Source organism: Cricetulus griseus, chromosome 7 (assembly GCF_003668045.3).
Source record: "Cricetulus griseus strain 17A/GY chromosome 7, alternate assembly CriGri-PICRH-1.0, whole genome shotgun sequence".
NCBI lineage: Eukaryota > Metazoa > Chordata > Mammalia > Rodentia > Cricetidae > Cricetulus > Cricetulus griseus.
In genome coordinates this window covers 32,304,600-32,317,218 of record NC_048600.1, presented here as the reverse complement: position 1 = coordinate 32,317,218, position 12,619 = coordinate 32,304,600, and the positions used below count along the sequence as shown (strand labels likewise).

The following is a 12,619-nucleotide window of genomic DNA, read 5'->3' as shown; positions in this document are numbered from 1 at the left end:
TACTCACATAGACCATGGTGGAGAAGTAGAATCTCAGCATCCCTCAGTTGGTTTTAAGGTGTGTTTATAGTAGGTCCTTTCCCACCTTCACATTCAGGTAGAACTCAGGGGGAAAAGATTCATGTTTGTTCATGTAGTTACACCATACCATAATTTCTTGCTTTAACAGTTTAAATGGCTTTTAGTAATTTAAAATTTGGCTGGTGTAACTAACAAAGAATGAGCAACATATTCACAAGTCACATCTCCCAGGCTTGGGTCCATAGACCAGCAGCATCCTAATTTTCACAGCCGTCGCTTGAGTTTAAAAAAATTAGCTTTGAGCCGGGCACAACAGCACAGCTATTATCTCACCTACTCAGAAAGCAGAGACAGAATATCAATTGAGCTTGGGAATTTGAAAAAGCCAGTCTGGGTAACATATTGACCATCGGTTGACACAAGTCAGCAGAGGAAAGCAAATGGCTCTAGTGACTGTTGTCCTGTGTTACTCTAGATACAGGAGTCATTGTTGAACTGATGAGACTCACAGGTCTGTATTTGCATCCTTGATGAAGAGCCATTTGTCTGCTCTCACGGTAGAAAGTCCATTACTGTCTGCAGAGCATTTGTATTGTCGGCAACACTTTGGTGCTTTTAAACTTTGCTCTCTGACAAGGACCTGAGGTAGACATCTTAGTCCTGCTTCCCACAAGATGCAACTGAAGGTAGAAAAGACTCCCAGCTCAGAACATGCTCTCTGTATGGAAGGGCATGGTTGGTGCCCATTTGAGGACATTGGATCACAAAAGAAGGGAAGAAGTCAGCTGTGTCTGACAGTACTATGATTATTACATGTAACAAGACAATAAAACCTGGAGGTGTATAATTACTGTTGTAAAATTTACCATAACATAGTCACTAGCGCTGAGAGAAAAAATGACAAGATTGACGGAGTGATGGCATGCCTCTTCCCTGAAATGAAGCAGGGAATCTCTGTTTTCAAAATAAGAGATATGTAAGATCTACTATGAATAGTTCTTCTAAAGGGGGCTGCAGTGCTGCAGTCAAAATAACCCATCATCTCTGACATCAAATAGTTACCTTAAATTACATACTGACAGCAATCTTCATTACCTGGTTATTAAAAAGTGCTTTCCTTAAAAAAAATTCTTTTTCCTCCTAAACTGGGGAAGTTGGTGCAAACTTTTACATCTAGCTGCTGTTCGTCTCTTACTCTTACACCTTTGCATCCTGAAAACTGTTAGTAAATCTCTTTTTGAAGAGTTTGAAGTTCAAAGGTCCATATTTTATTTGGGCTAAGATCCAACCTGAAATGTAACTATACATTATCTATATTTAGATCTTGCTAGAAAAAATGTTTTCCTCATACTAAATTGGAATCTGGACTTGTTTTTTTTTTTTTAATACAGATGATGTATATCATTTTCCCCCATAAAATGAGACCCATTTATAAAAGTCATATAGACAATTATATTCTAAACAGTTTTATTAATTACTTTTCTCTGCACTGTGGCAAAATACCTCAGAGAAGTAACTCCAAGGAGGGAGGATTTATTTGGCTTGCAGTTTCAGAGGAATTTCGGCCCATCATGATGGCAAGGCATGAAGGAGTTTGTGGTAGCTGAGCATGAGGTTGGTGAAGGCTGCTCACACCATAATAGAGCAAGAAGCAGAGACTGTAGGCCAGATCCTGGAATGCAGCCTTCAAAGGCCCCCTCGCTGACCCTCTTACCCAGCAAGACCCCACCTTCTAAAGATTCCAGGTCCTTCATAGCAGTCCACAGGCTAGAGACTCAGCATTTAAAGTAGAACCATGTAAGAAACATTTCATATTTAACCTACAGTATCAGTTCACATTTGAAATCACTGCAGTTTTTATTGAAGGCTCTTATTTTAATAAAGTAAGGACCTTTTCCAAAATCTGTGTTGTTTGGAGAACTAGAGTGCAGATGTCCAGTCTGCTGGCCAGAAAGTACATCCTGGCTGCCCTTTCGCAGCCGTCCTCTGCATTTTGAGTGTCCTCTAGGCATTGGAGGTGGAGGCAGCTCCCTGTAACTTCCAGAGCTTCCTGTTTTCTCAACTCTGTTGTGAATACATGGGTGCAATTATGTTTGAATGGATTCCAATTCCTCCAGCTGTTAAAATCACCTTCAATACTCCACTCCCCAGCTTGTTTCCTGTTCTGGAGGGTTTTCCCCAGATAATAATGGACACTGAGATGTGTGTGTGTGTGTGTGTGTGTGTGTGTGTGTGTGTGTGTGTGTGTGTGTGTGTGTGTGTGTGTGTGTGTGTGTATGTCTGTGTGTTGGGGGTGGGGCAGTTACCTAAGGTGGTAATTCAGAATAAAATCATATTTCTTGACCCAGAAAATCCTAGCCTAGCTGTTCTCTGTCCAGTTGCACCTCTACATAAGGGAGAAAAATCACAAACTCACTGATCTCAGGAGTGCAGGGAGGAATATCAGACTTACTTCTCCTGTATCCTCACCCCCCACATAGGAAGAGAGAGGGAGGAGGAGGCAGAGGAGGAGGGTTCCCATCCTGCATCAGAGGTTTGTGCTTGCTGTGTGTCTTGCAGCATAGGTGCCCTAAAGTACTGTTTGCTAACCCAGCAGCCTGCTGTTATCCAGGACAGCTTAGGGTCTGCACACTGTTCTTTGGCAGAGTAGACAGCTTTTGTGCCAAGCAATTTTCTGTGCTGGCCCATGTAAAGTAACCCTTCATGGATGGTGGGGGCAGTGCCCATCTGGGAGAGGCCTGTACTATGAGGAGGCTGCTCAGGGTTAATGTCTAGGAGCAGAAGCCCAAGTAGTAGAGAACTGAGGCTCATCTTATGAGGACCCCACAGAGAGAAGGGAGTGTGGATATTCTTTCTCACATGAGCACAGTGTACTTTAAATGTTGGTTCTCTGTCCTGAATGTGAAATGTGGCAAGCTCTCTGTGCTAGCTGCCACCAGAGAACTACTGTGGGGTTGTCTTGGGTTTATGGAAGTTCCTGCCCAGTATAAAATGCAAGGAATTAAGCTTATTTTGTTCACTGCATTTAGAAGTTGGCTTTGGTTACCTTTTATGGTTTAGATATGAAGTATTCCTCAAAACAGTCATATGTTAAAGGAAGGTCCCCGGATGCTGGGTCCAGTCAATCAAAGGTGGTTTTATCATCACCTGATAAATGGTATAGTCTGCTGATAGAGTAGTAATATGATGATATTATTGGAAAGTGGTAGATGCCAGGAGGTGAAGTCTGGTTGAAAGTGGTAGCCATGACTTCGAAGGGTATATATTGTCCTGGCTCCTTCCTATTGCACACTCAGCTTCCAGGATACCCTAAGGTCAGAAGCTTTCTTTCTCCCACATTCTTGTCTGACTGTGAAATAACTCTGACACACTCAGTGTTTGAATACTTGGTCCCCAGATGGTGGCATTGTTTGGGGGCAGTTGTAGAACCTTTTTTTTTTTTTTTTTTTTTTTTTTTTTTTTTTTTTTTTAATAAATAGCTGGCAAACACAGGTCTGTGAAGCACTAGCCAGGTAACTGCTGGGTGCAAAGGGCCTGCAGCTCCAGTGGCAAGCTGTGGCTGCCACCATGCTTTCTCCACCATCATGGACTGTGTATACTCTCAAGCTGTGAACCAGAATGAATCTGCCCTCCTTTAAGCTGTCAGGTATTATTCACAGTTATGAGGAGAGTAGCTGGTATACAACACCACAGTCTTCCACTGTAGCATCTCAGCCCTCTGTCAGGCTCACAGCATGGAGCCAACCATGAACCATAAGCTGTGAAACAGCTGAAATAAATTGCTCCCTCTTTTTCCTGGGTGTTTTATCATAGCAACAATGACACACCTCTCAGCTGTGGGGAAGAAACCCGAGCATTTTTTTTTTTGTGCTTCCTTAGTTTTCTTCTGCAGCAGAGCATAAGAATTTATTGAGGCAGGTGGGGGATGGAAGCAAATCCACTGTTCACAGCATGTTTCCACTTCAGTGTGGTTTATAGTTTAAATTCCTCTAAATACCTCTGAGGACATGAGAGCACAACAACTCTGTGCCTTTATCAAGACCTTGACTTTGCAGTCCCTTTATCTATTGTTTCTCTGCACCCTTGGCTGCAGACTGCAGGTATGGGGACTTTGGATACCTTTGGGCCCTGAAACCCCTCCTTCCAGGCTGTCCTCCCACCAGAGTCGAGGGGGTAGGCAGAACCAGGTATCCAAGGGGCCAGGCATGAGGGGAGCCAGGTGTGCAAAGGGCCAATGCTGATGGAGTAAGGTTTCACAGGCCAGGTGTGTACAGGGTCAGGTATGCTCAAGGTTGGTTGGTGTCCACAGGACAAAGTGTGTACAGAGCTAGGACCTACAGGGTGGGAATCCTGATAGCCACCTGATTCTTCTATGTCAGTAAATGTTTTTGAAGTTTTTGTTTTGTTTTGTTTTGTTTTCAATTCTAGTAGAACAAGATTGTCCACTCTCTCCAATTTTTTTGTCACATATTATTCTCTCTTTGTCTGATACCATAGCCCAGAAAATTAGAAGTGGGTACAACTAGAGAGGGCTGTGCACATGTGAAACCTCGGAAGGACAAATGCTGCTGACAACGCAGTAGGCATCTCCTCTATTACTTGCTGTGGGTTTCCCAGCTAGACCTTCCTTAGACATTGTCACCAGTAAGCTTGCACAGATGCAAGATGTAGCAGCACTTGTGACTTCCCACAGAAATCTTTTAAAAATAGTTTTCAGGTACTTATAAATGACAGCTCCCTCTAAGGAGAGAGTCGACCAAGCCTCTTTGGGAATGGCACTAACCACGCACACATGGATAGTGTCTTGCAACTTTCACTTTCAATCAGGGCTTTCCTGGGGCCTCAGTTTTCCTCTCCTCTGGTCAAATATTGCTCTTTTTATTATGTTTGTGCAGTTTTGTTCTCTAAAATCACATTACCAAGGACTCATAGCCCCAGCAGGATTTGTGAAGATGGAAATTGCAAGCTGAGACCCACAGGCAGGTTTTATCTGCTGAGCAGCCATTATTATTTTAAATTGAACATGAAGTGTCCACACAGCTAGAGACAGACTCTTTTCCTAGGTTTAGTGATTATTTGTTGATCAAAGTGTTCTTTAAAAACTGAAATCATTCTAGGGTTACCTACAAACTATTGAGATACGGCAAGCACTCTATGATGAGTTGCATGCAAGAAATACACACACCACACAAAAAGCTGTGTTGGGACATTTTGTTTGCTTTCAAACTGACACTTTGCATGGTCTCTTCTTGCTAATCTCTACTGAGTAATGTATTTTATTGCATATTATATCAGAGTATCCATGATCCATACCTTTAGCAAGTCCTCAGGTACTTTCCGGATGCTTTTTAAAATTGATACCACAGAAATAAATTTTATATGGCAGGAAGTCACAAACTCTGCTCAGGTGAATTAAGGGCAGGACATGAGTTAACTGACAAGGTACCAGATGTCACTTTGCTCTACCTGCTTGTTGTGGCTTTACCAGCCAGACCTCAGGAAGTATCACTTGATGCTCATCTCCAAGGTGAAATCATTTTAAACAGTGTGAAGCATTGCATTTCATTCCACTGAGCAGAAAGCTGAGTTAAGATTTGTTTACAAAATTATGTCAATGCTAAAGTACACTTATGCAGCTCAGAAACATGGGAAGTTGGAGGCCAAAGATCAAGGTATAAGAAGAGTAGAGGATCCCACATGGTGTGGCAACTGCACCAAAGCACCATTCCATGGTGCTGGACTAGACTGGTGTCAAGGTAACCTGGATACCGATCACATTTTATATCATTGAAACTGGACTGGGGTTTTATCTTTGAGAAATTACATGCATGATTTATATGCACAATGAGGTTTTTAAGCCAATAGGCTACATGTTGTCAGACATAGACATTGAAATCTAAATGGCCAACCTAGGCTTCCCATGTAGCACAATTCTCAGACAAGAAAATTCCAAGTGACAGGAGGTGGCAGTTAAAAAAGCATTAAACTGGATGAAGCAACGCCCTTGCTTTCAAGCAACAAGAACCCGGTGATTGAAGACTGCCAACCCTGACAGCAAGGCAGGTTACAGAAAAGCCCCCCTCCAGGGGTCTGTCTTGGGACAATGAAAAAGAAACAATGTGCTATTCTTCTGACTTCAAAGGCAAGGGAACAGGTGCAGACTCTGACCTAGCTGGACTCTGTGACAAAGCAGACATAATCTACCAGGTTACAAGAGAAACCCCCCGGGAGCCAGCACCTCCATATCTAGCCGAATCCTCAGACAAATGCACAGGGGAAAGGCTGCTTAGGTCAAATGTCCAGAAGGGAACTAAGGGGTCAGAGATAAATACAGATGCTAGCTGTCAAGTTGGATGATTTTGAGGTTCCCCGAATGGAGGTACAGCTGACTTCCTCTGGACATCCAGAGGAATATCCAGAGAGGTGACACCTTAGACACTTAAATGTTACCTTTCTCATCACAGTTGCTGAGTGCCTCAGGAGGCCTCATGACTTCACATCTTCTGATGTGATATTTTGGTGTCAGCATTTACCCTTCCTGGTAGATAAGTATCTCTCAACTGCTTATAGAAGCCACTGTCTCTGGATGAAGGACATGGGATGAAGGACATGCCTTTGCCAACAAGGAGGCAGGTTCAGGGAACTATCTCATCTAATACTCAGTGGCCAGTTCAGCCTGGTGCAGTTGGACATGAGACTTGTAGGAACTGAGCCTAAAGAATCATAACTAGCTGGATGTTGGTGGTGTAAGCCTTTAATCCCAGCACTTGGGAGGCAGAAGCAAGCAGATCTCTGTGAGTTTGAGAACAGCCTGGTCTACAGAATGAGTTCCAGGACAGCCTCCAAAGCAATACAGAGAAACCCTGTCTCAAAAACCAAAAAGAAAAAAAAATAACTATCAACATAGTTTTTAGTACACTGTATTGTTGGGGTGAGAAGAAAGTTTAAAACATTTTAGTTAATCCATATTGCTATAAAGGAAAGCACATTTCCACCAACAGAACCTATTTCCTATTTCCTGAATAGCTATCAAGCATATTAGCTGATTGAGAATGTGGAACAGGAAGCCTGGCAGGGCCCCTCTGCTGTGTGAACCTTTTGGATACAATGCAAGGAGGCAAATCCAATTGTTCCTTCATAATTATTGTCTCACAGCTGCTGTGTCTGCTATTTATGGACATCACTTTTTTTCTGGTCATTCTGGTCATCACGTTTTTTTTTTTTAAATAAAGTGTTTTATGTCATTAAGTAATCTGCAAGTTAGGAAGGGCTGCTTAGTGTAGATGGCCTCAGAGGCCATTCAGAGTCTGGTCTTCTGGAGGGTGCCCACTTGACTCACATCTCTCCTCACCAGGTCCCTCGGGTTTAGGGAGATTCCTTGCTGCCTGTCAGAAGTGCCCAAGGGTGAACTTCCAGAACAGTTAGCATCCATACTGATCAATGAGGCCCCATGCCCAAGTCTTATGCTACATGGGAGAACACAACCATGTGTGCACAGCCCAGGGGAATTAAACTTTTTCTACAAGCTCACAGCCTTTCTTCCTGTTGGCAGAGTATTGTCTACTCTCTACATCCCCAAGGATGTATCTTCTTCAGCCTCAGGTCCTGGCAACTGGGCCACGTAGTCTCACCCAAACCAGACCTGTATGGTGAGGTTCTTGGCTCAGGTTCCAATGTGAGCCTCAAGACAGATCTTCACGTGAACATATGAGACCAGACCAATGGAGAAGCCATATTTCTCTTACTTGACACATGATATGGACCAGGTTGGTCACAATAAACACTCTTTAGAGAAGGAAGATGTTGAGAAAGCAGAATTTCCCCACTCCATAGTGACTCTACACTAGGCAGGCATACATAACCAGGCCCTGGATTAGAGTATGTCCCCACATTTGAGAGCCCTGCTCTAAGGCCTCAAATCTGGTCCTGGACACCTCAGCTAAGTGGCTTTTTTAGCTTTCTACCCTCTCTAGACCCAGGGACTTGATTATTTTGTTGTTTATTCTCTTTGTAGCAGATGCCATGAATCCTTTAAAATTTGTGTTATAAAGGCATTTTATGAGTCAACTTTTACCATTTCATTAGACAAAGTTTTCTCACAGTTCCCTTCAAAGGTACCTGATGTCTGAGATTGAAAGCCATGACGTTTAGGATCTCCAAAGCCTGAAAATTAAGTGGGAAGAGCTATAGTCATCCCCTTAGGAACTGTGTCCCTCTCAGGTCAAGAAGAGGTATGACTTCCCATCTTTCCGAATATCTAACAAAGAAACTCAAGACTTGTCATGCCTGAACTTGGTCTAGAAATATATCTCATAACTGAGACTCATTTGCCATAGGTAGAAGCAATTCCATTTTGTCCACATTAATGGGCTTCTGACAGTCATCAGCTCAGCTGGTTTTGAATTACTTTCTCAGAAGGTTTTTAAGTCAAGTTCTGTCGTAACTGTGAAGTTCTCCTCCAAATGCAGTTCTCTCTGCCCTCTCCTTTAGCTTTTCTCCAATTTTGCAAAAATATTGTTTAAAATGTATTTTTAAAAGCTTTTATATTCTGTCTGGATCTCTGAGAAGTGATCTTGTATGCTCTCACCAGTTGAATGAGCTAATCTGAGTTTTGTGGGATGGGTGCCTCAGCCATAAGCCTCTCCAGAGAACAGTGCTCTGACTGGTCCTGCGTTTACTGACTCTTGCTTATTTTGCACAGGCTCCATCATCACCTTCCTCACCCATAGCTAATGAACCAAAGTATGAGAAGCGTTGGCTAGACACCTTGTCAGTCCCTTTGTCCATGGCTCGCATCTCCAGGTACAAGGCTGGAGCAGAAAAGCTCAGGTATGTGACCAGTGTTGGGAGTGAGAATACTGGTGAACCTGGCACTGGAGGGAAAGGCAGTGAACTCAGCACTGTGGGAATGTCTGACTAACCCCTCATTCTGCCAGTTCCATCCATGGCTTCAGTGTCTGACAGCATGGTGGTCAAGCACGGGCATTGTCTCTGCAGGGTAGCATTTGAGGAAGTATTGAAGACCACAAGGAAAGGATTACAGAAGCAATTGTAGTGGCCAATCTTTGTTTTATTTAAGTAGGAACTGTTCTCCCTTCTAACAAGAGTAATTATCATTGCTTAGGAAATAGTCCAAGAAGAAGAAATTCTGTCTTCAGCTTTAAGTACCAACAGAATAGGTTCAATTATAAAAGATTGTATAGTTTTCTAAATTGCAAATAGACATTGAAAAGCCATTTAAACTTGGTCATCTTCATTTTCTTCATTAATAAAGTAAGAGGGTTAGGCTAGCTCCTGTGTTCAATAAACGGAAGCCCTGTTAATGATGTAGTTTCAAGATGTATCTGTGAAAGCTCATGTACCAGTCTGAGAGGCCAGGGATCCTTGCTTGAGTTTTTAAAGAAGCCAGATACAGGGAACTGTGACCTGCCTACCAGCTTGTTAGTGAAGGCATAGTATAAACATCTTGTTGTAAGTTGAACCTTATGTGTCACAAAATAAATGTGCATGGTTGTACCATTTAATATGTGGTGTGAGTATCATGTGTGTATGAAGTTGTACTGTGTGATGAGTGGTGTGAGCATGTGTGTGTACTCAGGCTTCTTTTTTATAGATACATGATGATCTATGTATTTATGAGGTACAGCATATTTCAGACACAGTACATGATGACTGAATCAGGATAATTTTCTCAAGATTTGTTGATGCTGCTGTTGTTGTTAGGAATGGAGAGATGGCTTAGTGGTTAAGAACCTATACTGCTAATCCAGAGGACTTAAGTTTGGTCCCCAGTACCAACATAGTGTTTTTTAACCACCTGTAACTCCAGCTCCATGAAATCTAACACCCATCTTCTGGTTTACACAGGCTGCTGTGCTCACATGCACATGCCCCCACACTCCACGTGCATATATATGATCATTTAAAATAAAAATAAATCTTTTCTTTATTTGGGAGGTGTGGAAGCAAATGGGTGTAGGTATCAGCAGAGGCCAGAAGAGGGTGCCAGATCTTCTGGAACAGGCATTGCAGCTGGTTGTCAGCATCTAATATAGCTGCTTTTTGTAGTGTGTACATTTGATATTAACATCCCTAATCCATAAACACTCAATGTAACTGCTTCTGTTTGTTCCTTCTTTAATTTCCTTCAGTGTTTTATAGGTTTCAGTGGTTAGATGCTGAACTTCCTTGAATTATTATCCCTATTTTATTATTTTGCAAAGGGGATTGTTTCTTTAATTCATCTTTGTATAGTTTGTTCCTAGTGTTCAGAAATGCTACTGATTTATGTGTGCTGATTTTGCATCTTCTAGCTCTGGTGAGCCCACATGTCAGTGTGAATGGCTTGTGTGTGTGTTTGTGCATGTATGAAGTCTTTGTGTGTTTTCTGTATATAAGATCAAGTCATCAGCAGAGCCAATGCTATTTCTTCCTTTCCTATACATATGTGTAGGTTTTCCTTTTTCTTGCCTACTTGCTGTTTAGTATTTCCAGTACTGTGCCAAATAGAAGCAGTGAGAATAGACATCCTTCTCTTACTCCCAATTACAGAGGAAATATTCATCATTTCATCACTGAGTATGATGTGTGCTGTTTTTGTTTTTTTGTTGTTGTTTTTTTTTACACCCCTTAGTTTTGTTCGGGTATAATTCATGCCTACTTTTTTGAGATTTTTTTTTATTATGAGATGGTGTTGAATTTTGTCAAATGTTTCTTCTGTATCCATTGAAATGGTCATGCAATATTTACCCTTCATTCTTTGGGTGTGGTGTGTCATGTTTATTGTGTGTACTTAATGATGCTTTCATTTCAAGGGCAAATTCCATTTGGTCACAAGAATGATCATTTAATTATCCTGTTAAATGTATTTGTTAATGTGCATGTATTCTTCATACTACTGTTTGCTTGTAATGTCTTTGTCTGGTTCTGGCATCAGATAGAGGGAAATGATAGTCTTTTGAAATTACCTTAGATGTCTTCTGTCTTCTTTGATTCTTGGGAAGAGCTTGTGAAGTGTTGGTGTTATTTCTTCTTTGAATATTTTATAGGACTCAATAATGCCACCAGGTCCTCACATTTTCTTTGTTGAGAATCAAAACTCTTGACCTAGCCTCCTTAATAACTCACTAAGACTTTCTGCCTCACTGATTCAGTCTTATCCATTTGTGTGCTTCTTGGAACTTATCTTCTATGTTATCATAATATTCTGGATTATCCAAATAATTGGTATAAATTGTTCTCAGGTGCCTATAGATCATTTCCAATATATTCTTGTTCATTTCTGATTTGAGATTTCTCTCTTTTTTAATCTTTCTAAATTTTTATCAATTTTATCTTTTCAAAGAATCGGCTTCTAGTTTTATTATAGTTTCAGCTGCCTTTATTTACTTCTTTTCTATTTTTATTGTTCTTGTTTGGGGGGAGAAATATACGCACACAAACACACTTACATGCACACACACATGTGTATACACATACACCCACAAACATTAGTTTCAGTTCATCTTCTATGTGAATTGAAACCACAAAACAGTAGTGGGGATGGGGAGTGATCCACAGTGCCCCTACGGGTTCACATGCTGACAATGTTACTGCTATAGATCCTGAGCATCTTGAGTATAGGGTGTGTGTGTGTGTGTGTGTGTGTGTGTGTGTGTGTGTGTGTGTTACAAAGGGAGTTTATTAGGTTGGCTCACACAGTGGGGACAGGATAGTCCAGTGACTGCCTGAACACTAGAGAGATATAGGACCTGGTAGCTGTTCAGTCTATGATGCTAGAGGCCTCAGAAGTCCCAGCCAGCATCAAAAGCCTAGTATTCCCCTGAAGAGATGCTGGTATTTAGTTTACCTGGATAGAATGAAGAAGCTGGAGTTTGGTGTCAGTGGAGGATGGCCACAGGAGTGATAAACACACCCATACATGAGGAAGTGAAGGCAGGCATTCCTGCTTTTCTCTCAGACCTCTTCTTTTATCAGAGCCACATGCTGGTAAGTGCCATCAACCCTGGGGCAAAGTTGATAAGCTTTTGTGTTCATACATTTTTGTGCATTTTTTAATGTTTTGTTTGTAACAGATTGATGACTCCTTTTAGCACTACTGTGGTCATCATGATGATAGACTCCTTCAGCCTTTAGTCTAAAGGACAACATTGCCAGGCTTTGTATTCCTGCTTGGGAATTCTTTTTCCTTCTAATATTGTAAATGCAGTATTCCAACTCTCTCCTGAAGTTTGTGGTTTCTCCTGAGATTCTGACCGAGAATCTGAAGGCTGTTCCCTTATATATATTTTTGTTCTCTTTCGCTGCTTCAGAATTCTCTCTTTTGAGAATTTGATTAATAGGGCTGACTGTGCTGGTTTGAATTGATTACTCTAGGGGTATTTCAAGCTTTCTGGAATTAGATTGCTCTATATCTCCTAAGATTCAGGATATATCCAGACACTGTTTTCTGCCCATTGCTTCTTTCCTCTCCATCTGGAACTCCCATCAGTATATACCTGAAGGTATCCCTCAGTCCACCATGACTCATTTACTCCTTTCTTCTTGCTTTTTCCCACCGATTGTCTTATTAAAATAACCTGCATCTGACTTCACTAAT

The 12,619-nt window shown here is 41.6% G+C and overlaps 1 protein-coding gene across 1 annotated transcript in view; it reads left to right on the top strand.

Moving 5' to 3' along the window:
- The window catches only part of Sntg2 (syntrophin gamma 2), a 196,792-nt gene that overhangs the window by 105,562 nt on the left and 78,611 nt on the right, over positions 1 to 12,619 (top strand). The window contains exon 9 of the mRNA XM_027424734.2: positions 8,723 to 8,850. Within this exon, the coding sequence (XP_027280535.1) occupies positions 8,723 to 8,850 (128 nt within the window). The remainder of the gene's footprint in view (positions 1 to 8,722; positions 8,851 to 12,619) is intronic.